The sequence below is a fragment of the Colletes latitarsis genome, chromosome 2 (assembly GCF_051014445.1).
Source record: "Colletes latitarsis isolate SP2378_abdomen chromosome 2, iyColLati1, whole genome shotgun sequence".
Taxonomy (NCBI): domain Eukaryota; kingdom Metazoa; phylum Arthropoda; class Insecta; order Hymenoptera; family Colletidae; genus Colletes; species Colletes latitarsis.
In genome coordinates this window covers 25,400,656-25,424,191 of record NC_135135.1, presented here as the reverse complement: position 1 = coordinate 25,424,191, position 23,536 = coordinate 25,400,656, and the positions used below count along the sequence as shown (strand labels likewise).

General features: G+C 44.2%; 1 protein-coding gene across 1 annotated transcript in view; it reads left to right on the top strand.

The window, feature by feature from the left end:
- LOC143351793 (PDZ and LIM domain protein Zasp) overlaps nt 1-23,536 on the top strand; it is a 42,595-nt gene that overhangs the window by 10,082 nt on the left and 8,977 nt on the right. The window contains exons 2-11 of the mRNA XM_076783721.1: nt 11,041-11,192; nt 11,866-12,037; nt 12,111-12,247; nt 12,323-12,423; nt 14,030-14,252; nt 16,479-16,664; nt 16,777-16,876; nt 18,595-18,741; nt 20,267-20,320; nt 21,480-21,615. Of these exons, the coding sequence (XP_076639836.1) occupies nt 11,041-11,192; nt 11,866-12,037; nt 12,111-12,247; nt 12,323-12,423; nt 14,030-14,252; nt 16,479-16,664; nt 16,777-16,876; nt 18,595-18,741; nt 20,267-20,320; nt 21,480-21,615 (1,408 nt within the window). The remainder of the gene's footprint in view (nt 1-11,040; nt 11,193-11,865; nt 12,038-12,110; nt 12,248-12,322; nt 12,424-14,029; nt 14,253-16,478; nt 16,665-16,776; nt 16,877-18,594; nt 18,742-20,266; nt 20,321-21,479; nt 21,616-23,536) is intronic.

The window sequence follows — 23,536 nt, the reverse complement described above, 5'->3', positions numbered from 1 at the left end:
CCGCTAGCTAGGCTATTAGCCAGTGGTTTCCAGATAATATGGAAGACGCCCCACTAAGAAAAAGAAACTTTCCGCGCCTGTGATGAATGGCAGGTTTAAAATCGTTACGTAAAGGCTCGCGACCATTTACGTTATCCACGATTATCTTACGGGAACATCCTTCGACAATAAATATTTTCCGATAACAGTTTCATACAAAATTACGAGCAAAATACATATGTAGAACGTATCTACCGATTACACAACGAGTTTCATTTAACTGTAACACCTCAAGTACAATAATATCATTAAATAGATAAAGATCGTATAGAATCAGTTCCTCCGTAATCGTTTTAATCTAATCGTTATATCTGTCAGCCACGCGTCAATTGCATATTGATCCACCGTTTTGTAGATTAAAATTTAAAAAAATATCGAAGGAATCGATTACGATAACGACGAAATTCCATTTGCTTGCATAACCGAAGCACGCGAAGATTCTTTCGCTCGTCTAATAAATTAATATCAACGTCTGGTGGTTCGATGATGGAGGGTGGCCGTCGAAGAATGCTCTGGCAACTCCTTCCGCGGCTTGGCAGTCGTCGAGTTCCCTGGCAGCAGTCGTGCCCGACTCTGTTTACCGGTTTCATCGTTATCGATCGAAATACATAAAACGTTCGATTATCTTTCGGTTCCCGCGGTCGGTTATCGCGTTCCTCGACGCGCATAACCGCGCTATCGGCGTAATTGCATAGTTCGCGAGCGTGGCCAAAGTTCCGTGTCTCTGGGGCTTTACGCGGAATAAAAAAAAAAAAAATTCGAATTATCCGCGAACAATAAATTGTTTTAAACTTGACACCGCTAATCGAAGTAGCACAAAGGTCGCGTTCCTAGCGAGACGTCAAGCGTTCGCGGATGCGTGACCCACGAACGGGGTGGGGGTAGATCGAGGGTCAAAAGCGACGAGTTAAATATTTGAAAACTGGTATGTTCGACGGTATATTCCGTGACTAACATCCCAACTGTTTAAAGTAATTTTTTTAGAAATATTCGCGTGGTGTTAGAGTCGTTGATCGCGTATGCAGAATTGAAATTACCAAATTCAATATGGCGGACACAATATGGGGAATCTAACCCCTAATAATCAGCGTGAATCAAAACTTAAATATCTAAGTTTACAGACATTTTTAAAGGACATTGAATCAGAAGTCTTTAACTAACAAGTTCCATCGCCGCAATTAAACGTCCGCTTGTACGCGTTGGATTTTTTTAAACGACCGTAGATTGGCCTAATCGTTCGAGGATTTGTTTTCGCGCGTCGGTGCGCTTCGAGCGATTCGTTCTCGCGCGAATTCTTGGACTGTCGGGGCGTGTGCATACGTAAACGGCTGGTACCAGTTTTTCGTAGCGGCGAACACGATTTTTCAATTGTTCGAACCGCGTGTCCCGCCTGGAAGGCAACGAAACTCGTTCGCGATATATATATATATATATGTATGCTTTTTTTTCCTTTTGCGCGCAAATGCAAATGCAGTCAAGGACACGCTGGCGCGCAATCGTGGGCGCGGACGTCGACAACTTTCCGATAAAAGTGCTCGACATTGTTCGTTTGCCAGTTTCGTACACTCGATAAATATATAGCCGTTTCTTCCTCGTTGGCATTTCGGAGCAACAAACGTTAATGTTGAAAATTGATTTATTTACGCGACGCTTTGGCACGAGCCGAGACGTTTTCGGAATTCGTTTCTTTCCTTCCTTGTTTTATATTTATATTATCGCTTATATATTCCTTTTGGCGCTGTAGAAAGAATCGTCAGGTTAACAAATCGAGGAGACTTGTCGCTCCAACCGCATTTTACGACTTTTCGCCGAAACCAGCGGCTCTTAATCGCCATTTCACCGTGGTCAGGGATTCTGGAGTCTCCTATTATTAAGTTCCACGCGAATTTTCCAAGGCCGCTGGCCGTCTGCTCGCAAATAATATTTATTCTGATATTTTCAGCCCTGACCGCGGTTTTTCTTTCCAACTTCCACTATTCGCTGAAGCAATCGTGAAATTCCATTTATCTTCGATCGAAAACCAAGATTGCTATTCGTCGTTACTGACTCGACATTTCCTGTTTGTTTCAGGTGAGTCGAGAGATAATTAAACACAGTCGAATCCACAGTCACTCCCCGGAGAAATTTCTCCCAGGTAAACAGGCAATATTTCACGTCTCGAGATATAAAAATAAATTTTTAGATATCGATCTTGAATTTAAAAAAGTTAATACCTGGGAGTTTCGATCGCGTTTTGTACGAAAGAATAATTAAATTGTTGCGCGTAGGTGACCCGTGAATCCGTGGTCGTGGAAAATTGGGTTAAAATCGGCGGACAGGTGCTTTCCTTGCAACTGTCGCGTAACTTGGAAGTTCGCGGAAGTTCGACGCGGAGGCGGAATTATATTTTTTTTTTCCTTTCCCCCCCAATCGGACAGCCTCTCTTTCCGGTGGCCGATCGTTGGTCCGCCTGTGCGAAGAGAATTGCTGCGGAGGCCGAAAGGAAGCCCGGCCCGTGGATATTAATAGAGGCCGAGGCCCGGTGGCGTCCGCCACCGACGAGCTTACACCCGTGGATATAAAAATATCGCTTTTATTTCTCACCGCGTCCTACCGACTACCCGTCTTTTTTACCGTTTTCCCGACGCCACGCACCTCTTTTATTTTACACGATTACTCCAACGCGTCGCGCGCCCTCTTCCATCCCGCCTCGTTTCTTTTTACTCCTCGGTTCCCGCGAGCAGCTATAAAAAATGCCTCTTAGCGATATTCAACCGGCGAGAAAAATCGCTCTTTGCGACCACGAGGCCATCGAGTCTTCAATTTTTAAGATAACAACCTTTTCACCAACGGTTGGACCTAACCCTTTCGAGCCTGGAATTCAGACGCGGTTTCCGGTCAGATTTCACTTAATTTCGATTGCAAGCTTACGGTATATTGAGAAAGATTGTTAAATGACTAGAAATATATAGCTAGAAATTATTGAGATTGAAACGTATGGTGAAAAGTTGAGTCGAAGCAAAATGGTAACTACTGAGGGTGATTTTAATTTATATAAAACCAGCGATCATCATCGTTGCATATTTTTTTAATTTTCAAGTAACAGTAAATTCTTATATGTTCCACAATTGGAATTTTTAGTTTCGTTTAAAGAGTAACGAGCAAATATCTTATCTTCTTGTTGGCTCGACAGTTTTATCTAGCCAAGAATTTTATCCATTTTTGCCTCAGATGCGACGCGATGTAATCATTGATTCCTATACAAAGGAACGATAGCTTATCAGATCTATCGCTTTGACAGTTAAAAATTTGCTCGAAAATTGAAAGTCAATACAATCTCGCACACTCGATGTATCAAATTAAAAACTATCGAACATGTCACCGTGAAGACCTATCGATCATACTAATTAAAATCACCTCTAAGCCGTTGTTTAGCTTAAGTTTACGCTTTCGAAACGTCATAACGATCCAAGAGTATTATCTTCGACTCTTTACTATCGTTTTTGCGCAAGCGTTTCGATAAAACAGAGTCGTGCGAAGACTGGAGCAGTTCCTCGAGGTCCACCGAGAAGGGGATTGAGAACCGCTGCGCGGAATCGCGTCGATCGGAGGAATGTTTCGTCTTCATAACGTTATTTACAGGAACCGAACATTATCCGGACGTCGTTATCGGCGGTTCCATCGCGATGTCAGTGTGGCGAACCGAGAAAAGCCAGACAAGGCGGGGTGAAATTGTATCTCGATGACGGAGTCGAAGATTTAGGAGCGCCATCGTAAATGCCGATTCGATTTCGGGAATGAAGAGAGACACAGTGGGAGGCAGTTGTGGGAAATTTGCCAAAAGTCGGAGCAGAAATCAGTCTTCTCCCGTATGTTTGGTCGTTGGTGGAGTAGCGCCTCGTGAATACGTGGGTAACACGACACCCCTCGTCGTACTCGTAATCGCGTCACGATTACGACATTAACGAACTTGAAATCCGTCGCGCGACTTTTTATCTACATCCACCAAATACGTGCAATGTCTTCGATTCCTCGACCGACAGACGGACTCTAAAAATATTATCTCGAACGCGTTGTAATTTTCTCGCGCGCCCTAAACGAATTTCAAGATCAATCTGTGAACTGGTCGTTCCAGCGATAAATTTCGTTTTGAGATCAATTTCGGTGGCTGCTCTTTTCCTACATTTCTATGAATTCTGTCCTGGTAACTTGAAAAATGTTCGATCGAACGACGAATAAAAACGCCGACGTTGCGGCGATAACGCTAATCTACGGTCGTTATACGGTCGCGCTACCCCCGTCGTTTCTTTATCAGCTGACGAAGAAGCGAGGTGAACTCATTTCCAGCGTTCCAGGCCGCGTCATCGACGAGAAGACCGACTGGAGAGCGTCTCGAGTTCGATTCCTCGGAGCCGCGTCTCCGCAACAAGGACTCTTTGTGGCGTTCGACGTTCTTCCGGGCGGAATGTGTCATTGGGGGCCTAATCGCGCTCACCTCCGAGAACCGTGTCCACCTACAGAGCATCCGTTGACCCCCGTTTCCTGATCCCGGAGTCGAAACTCGCGGTCACGTGTCCGCTGTTCCGAGAAAAACGTCCCAACGAAGCGCAAACCGTGGCCTCGAGGCATGTCTCGCGACGAGCGATGGCTTCGAAATCGCTTCGAGTCGGGTCCAGCTCGACGATTCCCTAATTTCTCTAACAGAGACGCTCAATTTTCGTAAAAACTTCCTCGATATCTGTTTCGAATGTTGCGCCATTTTGTTTAGGCACGCGAGGGTCTATAAAATGATTCTAAACGGTCTCGAACCCGTCGCTTGTCGCGTTTCTCATCGCGTAGGGGCTCCTTAACGAATTTTAATGAAACTCCGTAGGTGTGTGGTTTACCCGTGTACCACCGTGAGCGTAGGCGGTCGATCGTTCGAATTTCGTGCGATAATTTCTTTCCGGGATACAGGTTTCTGAAAATGACTCATTTTATCACCCAACGAACCGGAACCTCGCCTCAACGCGTCCAACGCAGCTAAGGAAATGCACCAGACGCGACAATGCAGACTTGGTTTTGTAGAACCATTTTGTTTCCGTTCTTATGAGGGAAGACTTCGTTTTTAATCCATCAGACGTGAAATTATTTCGAATAATTCAGTCAAACTCCTATGCTGTACAAAAATTGCCAAATATCACTTCTCGTTTTACCATTTTACGCGAGTAAGATAGCGGAGGTTGGAAACGCTGGTTGTAAACTCGACGGACGATATCGATGCGTTTCACGGGGCCAAAAATCGTCGATCCTCCGAGTACCCGGGGGCACATCGATGTCGTCGATAGTCAGCCTTCCGTAGAAGGAGGTTTACGACACGATTACACGCGTTTCTGTGTTCCGCGATCGCACGGTGTGCGTATTGTTACTCATTCTGGGCGCGAACGCGCAGTGTGTTCGAAAAGATAAGGCCAGGTCGAACCGTAGACCAATAATTTCGGCCTGACGTCATTGTCTATTTCTTCCGCTCTAGCTTAGGACAACAAAGGCCACCGTTGACGTCGTCTACGCACCGTTCGCGGCCACCGAACATTTCGACGAATCCGCGGGAATATAATTAGAGTGGCGCGCCGCGAGTATCCGCGAATGCAACGGAAACGCCATCGTCGTTCCAAACTCGCGGATCCGCCTAACACTCTGAAGGCCCACGCGTGCACCGTCGATTATACCACGGTCACTTTTTATCGCCACATTTAAAAATATCCAGAAACTCTTCTTTAAATTCCAAAGAGTAAACAATTGGAATTTTATAGACAATCGAATGTTACAGAGCACGATAAACTGTATTCGTTAAGCTTCCCCGAGGAGACAGAGGAACAGGTATTTCTGTGGAAATAAATTCCAGTTTCCGGCGGAACGGAATATCTCCGCGATTTTAGCAAATTGCACGAAGAAGTTTAAATATAGTCAATGTTGTTCGAACATGAATAACCGCGAATAGAACATGCTGCACACGTCGGTGGTTCGAGAAGTTTCATTGAGAAGATAGAAGCGAAGATCGAGAAGGTCAAGGACGCGAGCCGACAATGGATAGAAACGTTTCGATAGTCGAAGAAAATCGTGTATTTGCATCTGGACTACGATGATATTTAAAACGAAAGCTTCGTCCAGCTGCAGGAAATATTCTGTACAATTTTTGTTCATATTATTTTCGTGTCTGTCGAGCTCTTTCGTCCGTGATAGTCTTATTCCCAGTGGCACGGATAATCGAAGAGAATTCTTCGTTCGCAGGCCAGGGAAGTCGAGAATAGACCCGAGTGTCACTAACGATAAGCTAGAATTAATTTTAACGAACGATGACGCCGAAGACAGTGGGTGCGTTATGTCTTCGTGGAGTCCAAGACGAAATAGATCTAGGTGCCTGTATCCGAAGAAAAACCGAAGATCGTTTTAGGCTCTTGGTCTGATATTTTTAAATAATAAAAGAAACAAATTTGGATAGGATTCGCGAATCTTTTAACGAAATATCACGGGGGTTAAGGCGATCCGTCGATTCCCCCGTAGCAATATGGGAATCAATGGCGGGGCCAGGAACGGAGTCGAATAAGTACGCGAAAGTATCGTTGACATATTTCTTTCGAACGCGTTCCCTCTCGTTCGGTCCGATTAAAACCGGTGTCACTGACCGGGAGGGCCGTTCCCTCCTCAGACCACGTTTTTCGTGAGCGTACGACGCGCGAGTATGAACGAGCCTTAAGCCCTCAAAGTGAGAGAAAGAAAAAAGACCAGAGATGCATTCCAGCATGGAAGGTGGGATGGATCCGTCTCTGATAACCCGCCCATTGGAATGCGTACCTCGTACACCTTGGCGTATTCTCCCTCTCGGTTCGACTGCATTCAAGTGCATCTACTTGCACCGCGTCACACATATTTCGGGTGTATTTTTAGAACCGTCGTTATTAATAATACCTTGAGCCCTCCGGCTACCAAAGGCACGCGTGTCCTCGCGAAATTCCTACGTTCGACTTTTAAAACAGCGAATCAACGCGCTTTGTCCACCGTTCCTCCATTCCCATCCACGATTTTCTCGGTCAAAATTCCACTACGAACCCCTACTTTTATCTTTTCGATCGAAAGGAGAAAATCGAGGAAAGACTGGTTGGATTTTATTTTCAAAAATCATTCGGTCGGGCTTCGATCGTTCTTCGTCGATGGGGCCCACGCTTCTTATTTATTATATTATAGACAGCTTTCCCCAAAACTCTAAGGCCGTACATTTTGCTCATTTTGCTTACTAATTTATTACAAATACAGCTTTCGAAACAAGATAGAAATTAAGTACAAAAAATCAGTGGAACAAAATTCAGCGCAGAACTTAAGCTTCCATAAGATTTACAATCATTTCTCACAGTTTTCATGTTTCATATAAGAAATTGCATCGTTCGAAAACTGTATATTTAAATGTTTTAACATCTTGTTCCCCGCGTTGTTTACCTAATTTTGATTAAAATCGCCTTGTACTGCTTTGTACGCTAATGGGACCTGCTCGTGTATCGAATAAATAAATAAAAATCGACGGTACCTCCAGGTGCATCTAAAATGACTGAATATTATCGAATGATCGTGTTTATCGCGTCGATTTGGGACTCGATGGGCCCCGTTTAGGGCGTGGAACCGTCGAAAATCGTCGTACTATTATTACGCGAGGCATAAGGCCGTGCAAGTACATACGCGTCGTAAGCACGGGTACGCGGTGAGCGAGTACGCGCGTACTCGTTCATTCATCGCGGTTCACGCGGTGGCAGAGAGCGTCCGTCTCTTAGAATGAAAACGCTCGGCCCGATATGTCATACTGTGCAAGACTATGCTGCACCTTGGTTGCATTCTATCTCTCGGTTTGGCTTGCTACGAGGTGTACGTACGAATAACCGGCGTACGTGTTCGGGGCCCTATTTTTAGACCGGTCCGGGACTATTTTTAGAGCCAGGCTTTCACGGTGCCCACCGAGCTTAACCCTGACTTACGTCCACGTCCTACGTGTTCGCGGGCCTAGGGACAGCCAGAGGACGGCTGGTCAGAGGTTCCTTGGCCATTGGTAGAGGATCGACCGAGGTCAGGTTTGAATTTCAGCCTAGGCGCGAAACGTCGCTCGTGCAAACCGCCTCTTCAAACACCTTCAACAAAAATAAAAACCATCTACTCGAAATCCACGGAATTAATATCCTTCTTGGAAAATAATTCGTGAAAATACCTGGTACGAGATGTCCTGATAATTGGATTCCTGAAATACGACTCTCGTAGATCGTTCAGCGAGACAAGGAACCACAGAATTCTTCGGTTCGAGTTCTAGGATAAATTTCCAAGTTCCAAGAAACTTTGCTCTCTATAAGAGATCGTGATACCATCGAGACGCGGTGTCCCGGGATTTCGGAGGTTCGAGAGACGATACAACGGTCGTTATCGGCCAAGAATTCGCGAAAGACGATTCACCCGGTCCGGAGTTGTAACGTTGTTGATAATAACGGGACGGGCAAACGTATCCAACTATTACGGCAACAACGATGACGCAATTTCGCGGTTCCTATTTCTGGAGGCAGACACGCGAATCGAACGAACGACTCACCCTCTGGCCTGATTTCGCCTCTGTGACGCGAGCCTGGGTCCAGGGGGAAACCCGGACCGCTAATAATTAGAAACGCCTCGCGAGTCGAAATTCTCTGTCCACCATTTCAGCCTACATTTTCGAATGGGCTGAATGGCCGTCAGCTGACGACGAACACGAACGTTTTAAACGCGTTCGCCAAGCCTACTGCAACTGAAAACATTTAGACAGATCTGTTAAAATTCATCCGACGATTCTTCGAGCATAAATTTAACATCTTTGAATGATTGCTGGATTGTACGAAAGTCCATCGAGTGGAGCACGATGGTTTCGATAAAAGTGGCTATAATAAATCGCCTTGTGCGTATTTCTAGAAAGAACCTATTAATTATTTCCGATTACTCCGTAACGCGTAAAAAATAAAGTGAAAAACAACGGTTGGCGGTTCTAGCTGTAGGTGGTACTTAATGAGCGTTCGTTCGGCGTGTTCTTTTTCCACCCCTCGTCCTGGATGTATCGATTACTCTCGATCATCGGTCCAAAAGAGTCTTGGGAGACCAACGAAGACGAACGAAACGCGCGTCGATCGCGTATACCGGTTACCGAATGTATTAATAGCGTGATTAACCTCGAGGAAAATCAGGGTTGTAAGAGTGCGCGAGGTGTGACGCGATAAATTATGATGATTTAAAGCGACTCATTGATCACGCGAGGTAATCCGTTTCCTTAATTGCCCAGGCGTCTGTTGCTCGTTGAATAAGGCGAAGAGAGATAAAGCGTCGCGACGCATAAATAAAACCGCGATCGGCAAGTGTCGCGTCTGGAGCGGCTCGAGTCGACCTAGAAGATCGATCCAGGAATTTATAAACGATCGATGCGTACGTTGCACGATACTCGAACAAACTGATCCAACGTTTCGCTCTTTGGCCCATTAATTTTTCGATAAATATCGTGGATGGTTCGTCGGATCTATAGTATACTACTACGTTTCGATATCTCAGAATTATTTTCTACGACTTTCCAAGACTTGGCGATCTATGCTGTCGACTATAATAAGCACTGTGTTAGATTCAAAGGATTAATTTGACGAATGCAAACGAAAACACTGTGCAAGTACGAGCTGCGTTCCGAAGAACAGAAGCCTGATTCGACCGAGCAAAAACCATTTCCTCGGACTTTGATAATGCTTCCCTTGGTTCTTCCCTGGCGTCCATGAGTTCCCGTCGAATTAGTCCGATTTTTTACGCCCTTTTTTCCTCGACTTCGCGCGAATGAATGCACAGTGTCCGACGTTCGAGGTGTAACGTGATGCTCGCAGTCCGCAAAATATTCAAGATAGGAACAATTATTTCAAAGGATTTTTTATATTCTTTGAAACGTTAACGTACGAAAATTGGGGTAAAGATAAAAATCAATTTGTAAATATGTCGTGGACCGTAAATATAGCGGCTCGAAGCCTGGACTCTGGAGCAGAGAAGAGTCTTGTGTTCGAACCGCGTGTCTCGTAAAAATAGACGCGTATCGATGACGGGACCCGAACTATAGTGAAACGTCCATTATTCGAATCCTCCGACTTCCGCTGGTAACGTTCTCGAACGCATCGAGTATTCTCCGCAGAATTTTTATTCTCTTCTACCGATGGATTTCAATAAATCTCTCAACAGGCGTGATTTAAGTGATCTCGAAGACGGCTTCCAACTTGTATGGGTGGTTTTTTTTATTTTCTTTTTGTGTGCATAAAATTGCGTGAAAATTTCGCTTAGGTAAATATGAAACAACTTATGAAACGACCTGATATATAAATAAAACTCGGTTGTGTTCGTCCGTTTGTTACCGCGTCGCGAGAAAACGACTACAGGGATCGCGATGAAATTTGGAACGTATCCATTAGGTGGCCCAACTTAAAATATAAGCTACATAATATCGCAATACTCCTGTCAAGAGAGAGGGAGGAGGGTGTGGAACGCTAGGAAAACAACTGTGTTGCTCTGTATAGTTCGATTATCTCCCTTATCGTTGCTTTCACAGCAAAAACATACGAAACAAATGTTACAGAAAATTACATTTGGAAACGTTTTTTTCATATACAAATTTTCACTAACGATAATAACTGAGTTATAGAGAAAATTGATAAAATCTAAGATGAAAATACAATATAGCTAATAATATTTTATCGTCCACTTCGGTATAAATATTCGTAATAAAAGTGAATTCTAAAAAGGAAGGATATTCGTTGACGATAAATAAACTACTAAGTACAAGCAAATGATGCAAATATATAAATACTTTATCATTCGAACGATAATCTTCGAAATTCATTTGCGAAACTCGGAATACCTATAAAATATTTGATTATTAAACGATTGGGATAATCCCAGCTAGTAGTGTAGACGTTGGGGCTAACTTGCCGCGATACCTAAGCGAATGTTGCATATTTGCAGGTTAATAGCGGCTCACCGGCGGAAGCAGCTGGCCTGAAGGCCGGCGATGCAGTTATCAGGGTGAACAACACCGACATGTACAACCTGAGGCACAAAGACGCGCAGGATGTCATCGTCAGGGCTGGAAACAATTTCGAGCTGACCATACAGAGGTAGCAGAGAGCCACGTACCGCGATCCTAACATTCCTCTGCTTTCCCTATCGAGGCCCCAACTTAATTTCGAATCCCACCTTTAATCAGGGGCGCACCTAAAATATTTGGCACCCGGCGCTCCGGTTCTCTCTTTGGCACCCACCCTAAACGATCCTTAAATTTAAACGCCAGAGCAAATTACTTTTCTAATTAGATTCTCGAACGAGCACCGTCGCGAAAGAGCGAGCGAGATTCAGTGAAAATTTTAATTATAAGAATAATACGACCATCGAGGTGTTTACGAATCGTTCCGAAGACACGAAAACGACTTTAATATATTACGTACGAACACTGTTGTTTCAACAAGGCATAACCTGTTTTAAGATCGCATGGCGCGAACCGGAGTCTGTAATCTTATGGGAGATCGTGTATTATCGTTGCTACATTGTGTATTATTATTGAAGTATAATTTTAAACTGCTACTCCTAAAAGGGACCGAGTAACCAGCGAGAGCGTTGGGTCGTCCAGAAGGACTATATTGTTATTAGTATTTTTTACAAACACTATTCTCGAAGCAATCTGATTGCATCGTTGGTAGCTTGTTTGCTCTGTAATCGGAGAGTTAGTCCAAAGGAAGCACTCGATCAAATCGTTTGCTGAATTTCGATTTATCTTGTCGTTTGTTTCGACAGAGGCGGCGGTACCTGGAAGCCACACGTGTCTCCGTTAAATTCGACCCTCCCATCGCCGTCGCCCACCGCCTCGATCGGTAACATTGCTCCAGTTACGAAGACATCCTTGGCAGCCAAGAAGCAAGACGGATCGAACATCGGAAGCGGCCACAACTTCAGTCCAAAGCCATTCGTTAGTGTCAATTAGCTAAAGGAATCGGGCGACGTCCTCGATCCGAATTCTAAAGAAAAATTTTATTCAACAGCCGAACGGGACCAGCGACGGCTCGATCAAGTCCATCGTGAACAAACAGTACAACAGCCCTGTGGGCATCTACAGCGAGGAGACCATCGCGGAAACTCTGTCCGCGCAGGCGGAAGTCCTGGCCGGAGGTGTTCTCGGGTAAGGAATCATCCGGAAGCAGAGACAAATTTTTTAAACGATACGAAACAGTGGTAAAGATCGTGCTTTTTGCAGGGTGAACTTCAAAAAGAACGAGAAGAACTACAACGCCGAGAACAGCGAGGTGTTCAAAATGGTCCAGGAAGCGGACAAAGAACCAAAGACACCGGAGCCTGGTTAGTAACGCGATGGCCAGCTTGCCACGTAGCGAATGCATCGACGTTTCTAAAAAAATTGTCCAATTCTCGAGAACCACTCGCTCGAGTCTCGTTAATGGTAGTCGAACGTTTCCTGCGAAGGAAAAAAATCCCTGGAGAGTTGTTAATCGGGTCGACGCGCGAGAAACATCGTTTGTCGGAAGTTGCAAAGATTAACCCTTTGACGTACGATTTAATTACAAATAATTTTTCAAACCTATACTGTTTAATTTTGTTTAAAAAGAATAGATTTACGAATACCTCGTGAATGTAAAAATATGTTGATTTTAATAGATAAGACTTGATCGTCAAGAACTTGTAACGAGTCAGACTCGTTATTGTATGGCAAGGGGTTAATAATAGAGAAAAGGAACGAGAAGATTATTTGTTAACGACTGGTCTGGGCTACTTAGGAAAGCAAATAGCTCGAGGCGTCTAACGATTAAATGAAACGTTGGTACGTTCCCGAGGGAAAATATGGAAACGATGAGTAATAGTCTATTTCCAAAGGTAATGAGAAGTAATTATAACAGTTTCCGCAACATTCAAGCTTCGGAGAAACGACGTTTCGTATGCATCGGTCTAACGACTGGCGTAACGGCAGTCACGAGGCGCGAAGCGTGAAGCAAACGCTTCGCAAAGGGGTTACACCAGGCTGAAGACTGCGATTATGGTCTCTAAAGACTATATAACAGCGAAAATATATGCTCGAAACGTGTTTACAGCGCCGTGAATATTATTTGCAGAGCGCAACGATTATTTTGTCTCGCTGGGAGCTCGATTCTTCTAGAAATGGGGGCCCTGGGAGGACGATCGATGCGTTTATCTTTTACTCGATAGTTTGGTTCAGCTTACGCTTGGTGTAGCCCCTTGAAAATGAGAAGAAGGATAGGTGAGGGAGTCGAACGATCTCCAGCGATTTTTTCGAGTGGATCGGCTGGCTCCAGTCAGTCTGGTGCATGCCGGTACGATAACTTATTTGCGAAATAGCGGAGCCAACTGCGCAGAGCGGCGTGATATCGCCGACCTCGCCGGCCCTGGCAGGACTGAGGCCAGTCTCGGCGCCTGAGACCAAGCAGCAACAACCGTCGACGCCCCAGTCGAGCCTTCCACCTGGACAGAACATTTGTGCCGAATGCGAGAGGCTCATCGTGTAAGTTCACGCGTCGAGTATCGAACTCTCGACCCGTTACACACCTTCTTTCAGCCGTAAGCGGACACGGTCGTCGAACGAGAACGGAAATAGGATGACGATTATCCTTTCGACCAGGAAGAGAGCGACACGCTAGCGGCCCGGACCTTCGATCGCCAATCGAAACAAAATTATAGTGGACTAGTCGATTCGATAACAAAGCTCTGCTACTTTGAGAGCATTCTCCGACACATGGATCGAATGAAAATTTTAATAAACGCATTTAATTTCGAAAACGTGGATTCGATTCGGCGGATGTGGAGGTCCGTGGTGCAGCGTAGGGCGATAGATGACAGAGAATATTCCCAGCGATCGAGGGGTAGTTTCTGGCGGTTATTAGACAGTTTTTCGTGTCCAGCCGTGTCACATAGCGGTCTTTCTACTTCCATGCAGTTCCTTCGAGAACAGAGTTTTACTCGTCGGTGAGCCACGCCGTTGGCGGGAGGGCCACCTCGCCGAGATCACCCACGCCTCTATTTCATGCTCTCCACGGCGTTGGTCCGGCCTTCAATTCCAATGAATGCTCGTCGAAACGTCTGCCGCAACGACAGGAGTCCTCGTCTCCCTCTTGGGGCCCGTCTACCGTCGTTTGTAGCAACTGCGACCGAGCGATCGTGTAACTATTTCACGTGACAAATCCTCTCTTCTCCCTTGCACCCCGGTCGAGATGGATCGGGATCTGTAGCTTTTCGACGAGTACGCTTCTATAAACTGTCTCACGGCGTGGAAAAGTGTCGCGCGTGGGCGGGGGAACGAGCTCGCGACGACGAGGAAACGTCCCGAGCGACGATTCGATCGTGGAAACGTATAGTATAACTTTGTAGCGGACCTCGAAACAGTTATGGAACATTTTTCTCTTCGAGACGCACACTTGTAATGAAAACAAGTATCGTCCGAATGTGTGGGCTCGCGAATGTTTTAAGGAAGCAGGCTGAAACGGAATTCATTCCGTTCGAAGAGTTCGTTCGATATTTTTTTTAATGTAACAAACATTTTTTTCTCTTTACAGGATCGTTTCTCGATCGTTCGTTATACTCGCGTTTGCTCGTGAATCGCGATCCTCGTTCTCGCATTGGCGGCCATATTTTTACGCGCAAACTGTACAGGTTTCCTCTATTATAATAATGAGACTATTAGTACGCGTAGTTAGTCGTTAGTGTTTATTCTGTTCTATTCAATCTGCATTTAGCATGTATCAAACTCTTTCTAGAGCCTTTTCTTGCGACTTCGTAGCATAAACGCGATCTTTTAACACCCTTCACGCTCCAACTTCTATTTCTAGAATTTTTCTTTAGCCTCTCGACTCCTCGAGCTCTTCTAGGTCAACGCAAAATGGCTAATGAAAGAAGAAAGTCGCTAGATTCCCCCATTTACACGTTCGTAAGATCAAGATTGGAAAGATAATCTCGTAAACTTCCCAATGGTCCAGGAAAAATGTTGCAAATATTGGAAAGCGGAAAGCTTGCGCGTAAATACAATATGGCTGCCAGTGAATTTGAAACTATGGCCGCCTGGATTGCTCGATTGTCGTATGCTGGTATCGTCACGTGCTTTGAGTTAGACGAGAAAACGTGCACCTCGCAACTCGTCCATCGAACATGAATCGATCATCTGTGTCGAGCTTTACCAGTCGATAACGATCGAAGCGAATCGATCGACGACGGAAGATGTTGATGTTTCTTTTTTTTTGTACACATGCACGTTCAGAGATGGGCAAAACGCTTATCTAAATACAAATTTCGATCTCTATGCTGTACTTGAATCAAAATAAAAATTTCTATCGTAGAACGAAGTTTAACTGTTAAATAAATTGCTGCATATTGGTTTTATGTACATTGTCTATTGTACTAATAAAAATTTGCCCAACTCTGTGCACGATTTGCCGCTATGTTTGAATGGTAGCACAGACCCTCTCTGTCGCCTCTGTCGTCAGTATCGCTTCTTCTGAAAGGACCACCATTTCCCGATTCTCATTATTTCTTTCGGGGGGGAGTGTCGATCATTCTAGCAATCGTACCGAGCTTCCTGCTATTCATGTTCATCGGAAGTGTCTTCATTCTTCAGCCTTTATATCGCATATCTCTTCAACGCACCCTCGGCATTCTGCGTACTCATCGAACAAGATATGTTCTTGCCGAGCAACGTAGAACACGCTTTCGATGTTGTGATTTTTTCCATGTTTTTCTCAATTTTTTTCTCTTTTTTCTACACACTATTTTTGGTTTTTTTATTTTTTGGTGTCAATGTTGTGTTTTTCTACCTCTATTTTTGTGGACACTTTTTGTAGACACTTTTTGTAGACACTTTTTGCACATTTTGACCACCGCGGTTCTCCTTTTTTTCTCGCGATCGCGTACATTTTTGCAAACAGAAACGACGTGAACCCTTTCCGACCTGGACTTTAAACACAGTCGTTAAGCGATCATTTTTGCTCGAGTACTTTTGGTCAAATTTAATAAAATTAATAAATATAATAAACGACTGTTCAAACCATCGTCGAATACAAATAATTTCTACAGACTTAAGACATTCGATATACAATCGTAACACTATACATAAAAGAGAGCATAATTACAAATCTCTCGATTTTTTACATTAAAAAGGGAGGCATTTCTTTCACACTATTAAATCGATCGCAAACACCACAATACAGCGTGACGAATCTTGTGTTTTCGGCCTCCGTCGTCGAGGTATCGAACCCACCCTCGTTCTTTCTTACTCCGAACACTTCGAACCAAGAAACTCGTGGCACATCCGACATGAAAGAGCACTCTGCACTTATTAAACCAAGAACGGAGACCGCGAGAGAAACGTACCCTCAACCGAACGTCATCTTTCGCAGGGGTGTCTTCGCCAGGATCAAGGACAAGAATCTTCACGTGGAGTGCTTCAAATGCTCTACATGCGGCACCTCCCTGAAGAACGTCGGCTATTACAATATCAACAACAAACTATACTGCGACATTCACGCGAAATTGGTCGCCAGGCAAAATGCACCAGCTGGCCTTGTTCCAATCACCGTGCCACCGTAAGCATTTATACGTTTCTTTGCATTATTTATTTTATCATCGCAAGGAATACGTATGGTTAGAAGGGCAGAAGCGTAAAAATAAAGATAAAATGGGAATTAAACTTCGCAGAGGCGGAAAGGCTCCGGCTAATACCATTTCCGCTGCGCTCGCGAATGCACCGTTGTCTCCACCCCTGAGCAATCACGCATCGTCGCCTCTACCGTTCTCTGTGAGTATCCTGAATGCAATTTCTTCACGCTGCAATCGCTTACAGTGTCGGCATTGCTGCACAGAATTGTTGCTTTGCACGCGTCGGTCATGCGATCGCTTCGATTAAAGACTGAGATGCGCATCCTTGCCTGAAACACGTGTTCCGCAGCGTATTCCGTGCTTCTGAGATGATACGAGGACTTTTACTTTTCCAATTTATTCGCAATCGAGGCAAACGCACCAGCAGTTGGACTGTATATTAATAACTATTATGTTTCCTTCGGAGAATCGTCAATGAGGATCGACTGTTGGTGCAATTACCTTGAGTATTCGAGATAGAATTTCTTTCGTTTTCGAGTGTCGCATTTAACAGAGTCCCGATGGAACTACGATTAACACTAAACCTACCGACACTTCACTTTTGCGTAATTTTCATCAGACAGGGGATAAGACACCCTTGAACACGAATTGTGTTTCATAAATAATTCAGTTTTATCGCGCAACAGTCGTATAATCAATAGGAATTGTTGAAACTTCTTTTGGTATATAGTGTCAAAGTAAATGTCAAAATAAACATAGAAGACAGCATAAATAATAATAGTTGTTAGGTTCATACGATAGGGGATGAAATGCCCTTTAAAATGAGCGTTTGTACGAGTCGATAGCTTTATTAGTTCCGGAGATATAGCGATTTTAGTTTCGAGTCGATGCGGCGGCTAGTTCCGGAGATATAAAGGACGGAAGCGTTTGTTTACGTTGCGAGATCAATTAACTCGCGTGACCGTAGTAAATAGTAAACGTGACGTCACTCATTGACTCGGTCAGTGGGTCAACGTGCGACAAGGAGGTCCGACGCGACGCGTTAGACGGAGACAGCGATAGTCGAATTAAGAAAAATTACCATTTACATAAATTACGATATCTCCGAAACGGAAAGTCCGATCGTCAAAAACCAAAAGCCATTTTAAAGGGGAAGGTTTGCCGCTCCTAACGATGGCTCAATTGTTAATAAAACACTAGTAGTTTCGGAACTGCGCGCGTCCAAAGTTTTAGTATTTTTAATACGCGTGAATAGACGTTTCTACGGCGGCGAGAGCGTGGATAGTGGAATTTAAAAATTACCTCTTTACATAAATTACGATATCTCGGAAACGGAAAGTCCGATCGTCAAAAACCAAAAACCATTTTAAAGAGGAAGGTTTGCCGCTTCTAATAGTGGCTCAATTTTGGATAAAGCGCTAATAGTTTCGGAACTGCGCGCGTCCAAAGTTTTAGTATTTTTAATACGCGTGAATAGACGTTTCTACGGCGGCGAGAGTGGAATGTAAAAATTACCTCTTTACATAAATTACGATATCTCGGAAACGGAAAGTCGGATCGACGAAAACCAAAAACCATTTTAAAGAGGAAGGTTTGCCGCTTCTAATGGTGGCTCAATTTTGGATAAAGCGCTAGCAGTTTCAGAGCTGCACGCGTCTAAAGTTTGTAGTATTTTTATTACGCGTTAATAGGCTTTTCTAAGACGGAGAGTGGAATTTATATATTTTTCTTAGATAACAAACAATAAGAATAGAAGTGAAGATTGAAAAATTCATTGTACGTATGCTATAAGAAAAGTGAAGTTATTATTGAAAAATTTTAAGTTAAAAAAACTATAATAAAATGTCGTGGTAGGTTTAGTGTTAAGACTGAACGCGTGTGCGTGTGGTATTTGCTTGGCACTAATCGCTTTTCCAGGCTTGCAATCGTACGAGTCCCGATTACGGATCCCCGAATCTTCAGCTGTCGTCGTTGAATAGGAACGGATGCATCACGAACGGCGAGTGCCACTGGGAATCGAAAACCTTCACGAGCTCGATCACCATACAGACGGGTTGCACAGAGGTTGGCAATAATCGCGAATTTTGTTCGATCGTAAAATCGTCTGTGACACCCCCGACGCAGCCCCATTTTGTTTACCGATTTCAACCACCCCCTTTCCCCCTACGGTTGGCTAAAATTCATTCGTTCAAAAATAATAGATCGATTTCAGTGACACCTACAATTAGAAGGAAAATTATATTAAATAAATTATCTACGCGATTTTGATAATCCGTCATTCGATTTACTTAAAGTTAATTTCCAGAGTTCGAATTTAAACGGTTTCCTGCAGCGTTTAAGTAGGTACGAAAGAATCTCATTACATGGTGCTCGGATATATTCGGTTCAAGGTAATTGACCAGGCTTCAAGTATATGTAAATTGGATTGGAGCATTTGAGCATCCGTTTCAGGGCCAACTTTAAGAAATAATTTTAAATCATCGGCGTATAGCGGAGCATTTGCATATCGAAAAATTGCTAACAAGATCGGTAATGAACAGGAGAAGTAATGGCCCTAAAAAGCCACGCGAAACGCTCGGGGATACGCTGGAATTATCAGAATAATAATTACGAAACCTAACGACTTGTATCTTATTACTTGCACAGCTCCGTATACGGAACAAGATTATCCCAGAAACCAAAGAAGTATAGCTTGTTAAATAGAATGCTGCAATCCGGCGTTTTTTAAATTTCTTTCACGACTCTTTTCGTTAAACGATATACAATAATGCTGTAGATTGCTATCAGGTTAACCGTCGTATTTTCACAATTTTAGGGGCTAATATCCTTGACGATAATCTGGTCTGCAATACCAGTCACTATGCAAGCGTATTAAAACTCTGAAATCAATCGATTGTCACGCTACGAATGAATTCTAATTCGCCGTGTCAGAGAATTCGTCCCGGAAGTCCAAACATAGAAAGTTCCGTCGTACAAAATAGGTCTGCCATCCAATTATACCCTACGCATCAAACTTTTTCGAGGTAGAATTTATTTAGGAGCGAATAATCAGCTAAAATAACCGGTGAATCGAACCGATCGGGGCCACGTAGCGAGATAAAAATCGCAAGGTATAGGAAACGCGGTCTAAGTTCGACGAGGAATCTTGGCGACGGGTATGATCGATCGTTGCAATTCTTAATTCCATTCGATGATTTTTTTATACGATATTCGGCTAAATATAGCGTTTGTTTATCCGTAAACGATCGCCAGGAATAATCGCTGAATCAGGCCGATCAGGAAACGCTGACTGTAAGCTCAATGAAGAACCTTGAGATGATCAGCTGCGTCGACTATGATCGGAATCATCGTTATGATATTCGACCCGATCGTCCTTCCGATCCGCGAAAACCTCTTCCTCGTATCCGCGACGTCTATTCACCTGCCAATCTTGATTGTTCGCGGTTACTATTTCGAACCATGTGACTAATTAGCCTGGCGCGATCGCGAGTGTGCGTACTACCACGTGATATCCCCGAATCCTTTCTACCCCCCCTTTTTTAATTACCATCGGCCACGTGACATCGTTCTGTCGTTTTATGCATTGCAGCCCACCCGCCTTGGCACATCGCCCGTCGATCCACCCAGTTTCCGATCAGTCCAGGTAATGTCCCAACGCGGCTCGTCTTAAACGTCTCGCGACACGAAACCCTACACTTCGTGAGGTGCGTCCTTAGCGATCCGATGAAAGCGATCATCCGCGGTGCCGCTGCTTTGATCGCCAGATAATGCTCTCCAGAGAAGTACGTCGAGAGAATTAAAACGATTGCTCGACCCCCTGGGAGTTACTCGGTGCACGGTGATAACGGAATTCCTCCCGAATTCGTGGATTTCCCGTGATTTGGTGCGCGAAAACGGGAGTAACCGCGTAACGTGGCGAAATAAACGATAGAGGAATAACAGAAAACGTTGGTCTAGAACTGCCGATATATTTAACGTACACTCGTTGGTATGGGAGAAAGTCGAAGGTAAAGGTGTATTCGAAATTAATCTTTTAAATATCCATCTTATATCTGCAGAAAAATATTGATTTTCTTTGGTATTCGTAACACTGTAAAGACGAATTATAGGTATTCCGATGTCAGAGAACACATGAAAATTCGTTGTAACACCCTGTCGATTTTCACTCGACACTTTACCTAGAGAAATTCATAGTAAATGTTATTTGTTATAATTTTTCATAGCCAAGTTTCCTAAGCAGCGAAGTATCTGTACAGCACGCAAATACCTTTAACATAACGAAAGATGGAGGCTAAGTGATTCGACAAATATACTCGTATGTACTATGATCAGCGTTTATGCCAATAATCGGTCGTTGCCCTCAAGATCAACGTTTTCTTTCATTCCGAAAATTACCAGAGAGCAAAACGAATTTCGTTATTCTCGATGCAATGTGCCATATTCCGTGAACGGTGGTGTCAAGGCAGCGGAGAGAAGAACCATCAGTGTCGTTGATTTTCAAACTAATCGGCTAGTTTCACTAGTGCACTGTGCATATCGCGTTTGTCGTGTTGTTCGTCGCGTACTAATCTCACGCCTAACGAAATCGCGTTTGCGTTCATTTTATTTGTCGGAATGCGAAACCACCACCAAGTGCATTGTTTTCGTTGTTTGTTCAGCCATTCAGGCCAGTCCCCAGACAAAGCAAAAGATGCAATAATTGCAATCATTGCATTCCGCGAACCTCTGCGGCCTGGCCTAATTGGAGACCGTGTGGTTGCTTTAAGGGACGCTCGAATAACGCAATAATTTCTATCGAACAGGCGCCAACGTCCAACAATCTAATTGGTCCCAAGCCTTTCGGAGGATCGAGTAATCTGTCATCGAACCTGTCGTCGCCTCCACTGGTGAATTCAGGGAACAACACTTTACCGCGACCCCAGAGTCAAACTGTGACTGGTAAGTTCTCTTCTCCATTATTAATCGCGATAACGCGGAAAATTTCTCGTTCCGATTGTCGGGGTTACGAACGAAACTATTCTTCCAACGTCGACACGTTACATAATCGCGGTCGTGTTACGTAACGGTAAACTTTTTTCGTGCCAGCCGGAAGTCCGTTGAAAAGAGTCGCTAGAAAATTAATAACCAACGTAACGTGTGGTTGCTCTTCTTAAATTAAACGAATTAAATATCGGCAAAGGTAACTATCTATTATTGAAAGAGACCTTTTCTCTCGATAGTCCACTTAATCTCAACTAGGATATTAGGTCTATCTCTGATGGTTGAGAGTGTATAAAACATAGTTACCTTTGCATACAGGGTGTAACTAACAAGTATAGCCAAACTTTGGAAGAACGAGCTTAAAGAATTCTTGTGCAATGATGTTGTAAGGGGTACGTGCTCACAGAACAAGTTGAAGAAATATAAATAGCGACGGAAGTGATTCGATTTCAAGTATCCGTAACGCCCATCGACGCAACAAGCGAGGCAATATACCGCGTTATTCGATCCTCCAACTGTAAAGAGCGTATCCCCAAAGTTTGACTCTGCTCGTAAGTTTCGCCTACGTACAATATATCGGAAGGAAATTAAATTTCCTGGTAGTACAAGCACGTCGTGCGTTAATACTCGTGCGATTCTGAAGCGCCTCGTGTTTATCCCGTCCGTTACGTGCACGAAATTCCGCGTCGCGACGCGAGCATACCGACGGTAATTACGACAGGCACGCCAGAGGTATGTCAAGACGGGGGTAACGTTATCAGGAAACAAAACCGGAAATCGTGTCGTCGTATAAATTACGGACGACAAGCACGACTTTCTCGTTCGTATCTGGAGGAACGATCTCTGGTCGATCGTGTAATCCTAACGGGCGAGACCCGCCTATTTATCCTTGGCCTCACTCTGGTCTTCGATTGTTGCAAATAGGTCTCTTCTCAGCCCTGCCAAAGCCAAAAAGTACGCCCTTCAGAGGTATGCCGAATAGAATCGAGCCTGCTGACCGAGTTTCGAGCTTTGGCTAATACGCGCCCCATTTGGCTTACGTCCTCGCATATTTTTTTCTTTTTCCTTTTTTTTTTTTCTTCTTTACTTCTATTCGCATCATCCAACCCCCCATTTGTCTCTCATTTTCTCTCTTTCTCGCATCCACCACGAATCGAATCATCCGACGACGACTCGCGCGCGTCCCAGTCGTGATTGCAAGCTCTTACGAACTTTATCTGCGCCCTTTCATCTGGCCGTCGTTCGCGGGACGACGACGGCGAGTTCTGAGAGCTGCGACTCGTTTCATCCAGACCTCTGGGCACTTTTGGAACAATACTTCTCCGAAATACTGCTTCAAACAACGCGTCATCTTTTTTTAAAATGCTTGGGAGAACTTTCTATTTCACGTACGATCTTCATCAGGGATCGAACGATACACTACGACCGTTAATTAAGATCGTGGATGTATTGAGCGACGATGATGCGGGCTGATCGAAACGAAACTAGGACGATCGAATCGAGACCCGAATAGCGAATAAATAAGTCGAGTTTCCATCGACAGAAAGAGCTTACGTAACAACGAAGACACTTCGGTATAAATATCTACGCGTTTGTTTTTCGGTTTATTTTTACCTTTTTTTTTTTATTTTTTCTTTTTCTCTTTCGAAACTAGGAATCACGTTCGTGCCTCGATTAAAAAGCCATTCGTGTTCATGCTCCTCTTTCCTGGACATAATTTTTTCTTTTCTTATCTTTTTTCAGCCGGTCCATCTTTCAACCCGAAACCCAGACCTTTCTCCCTCACATTCGCATGAATCGGTAGCTCTCAGCTGCGCCATCGTCGTCCTTGTGCTGACAGCCGAATCGAACAGTCCGATTCTATACGACAAACATTTAT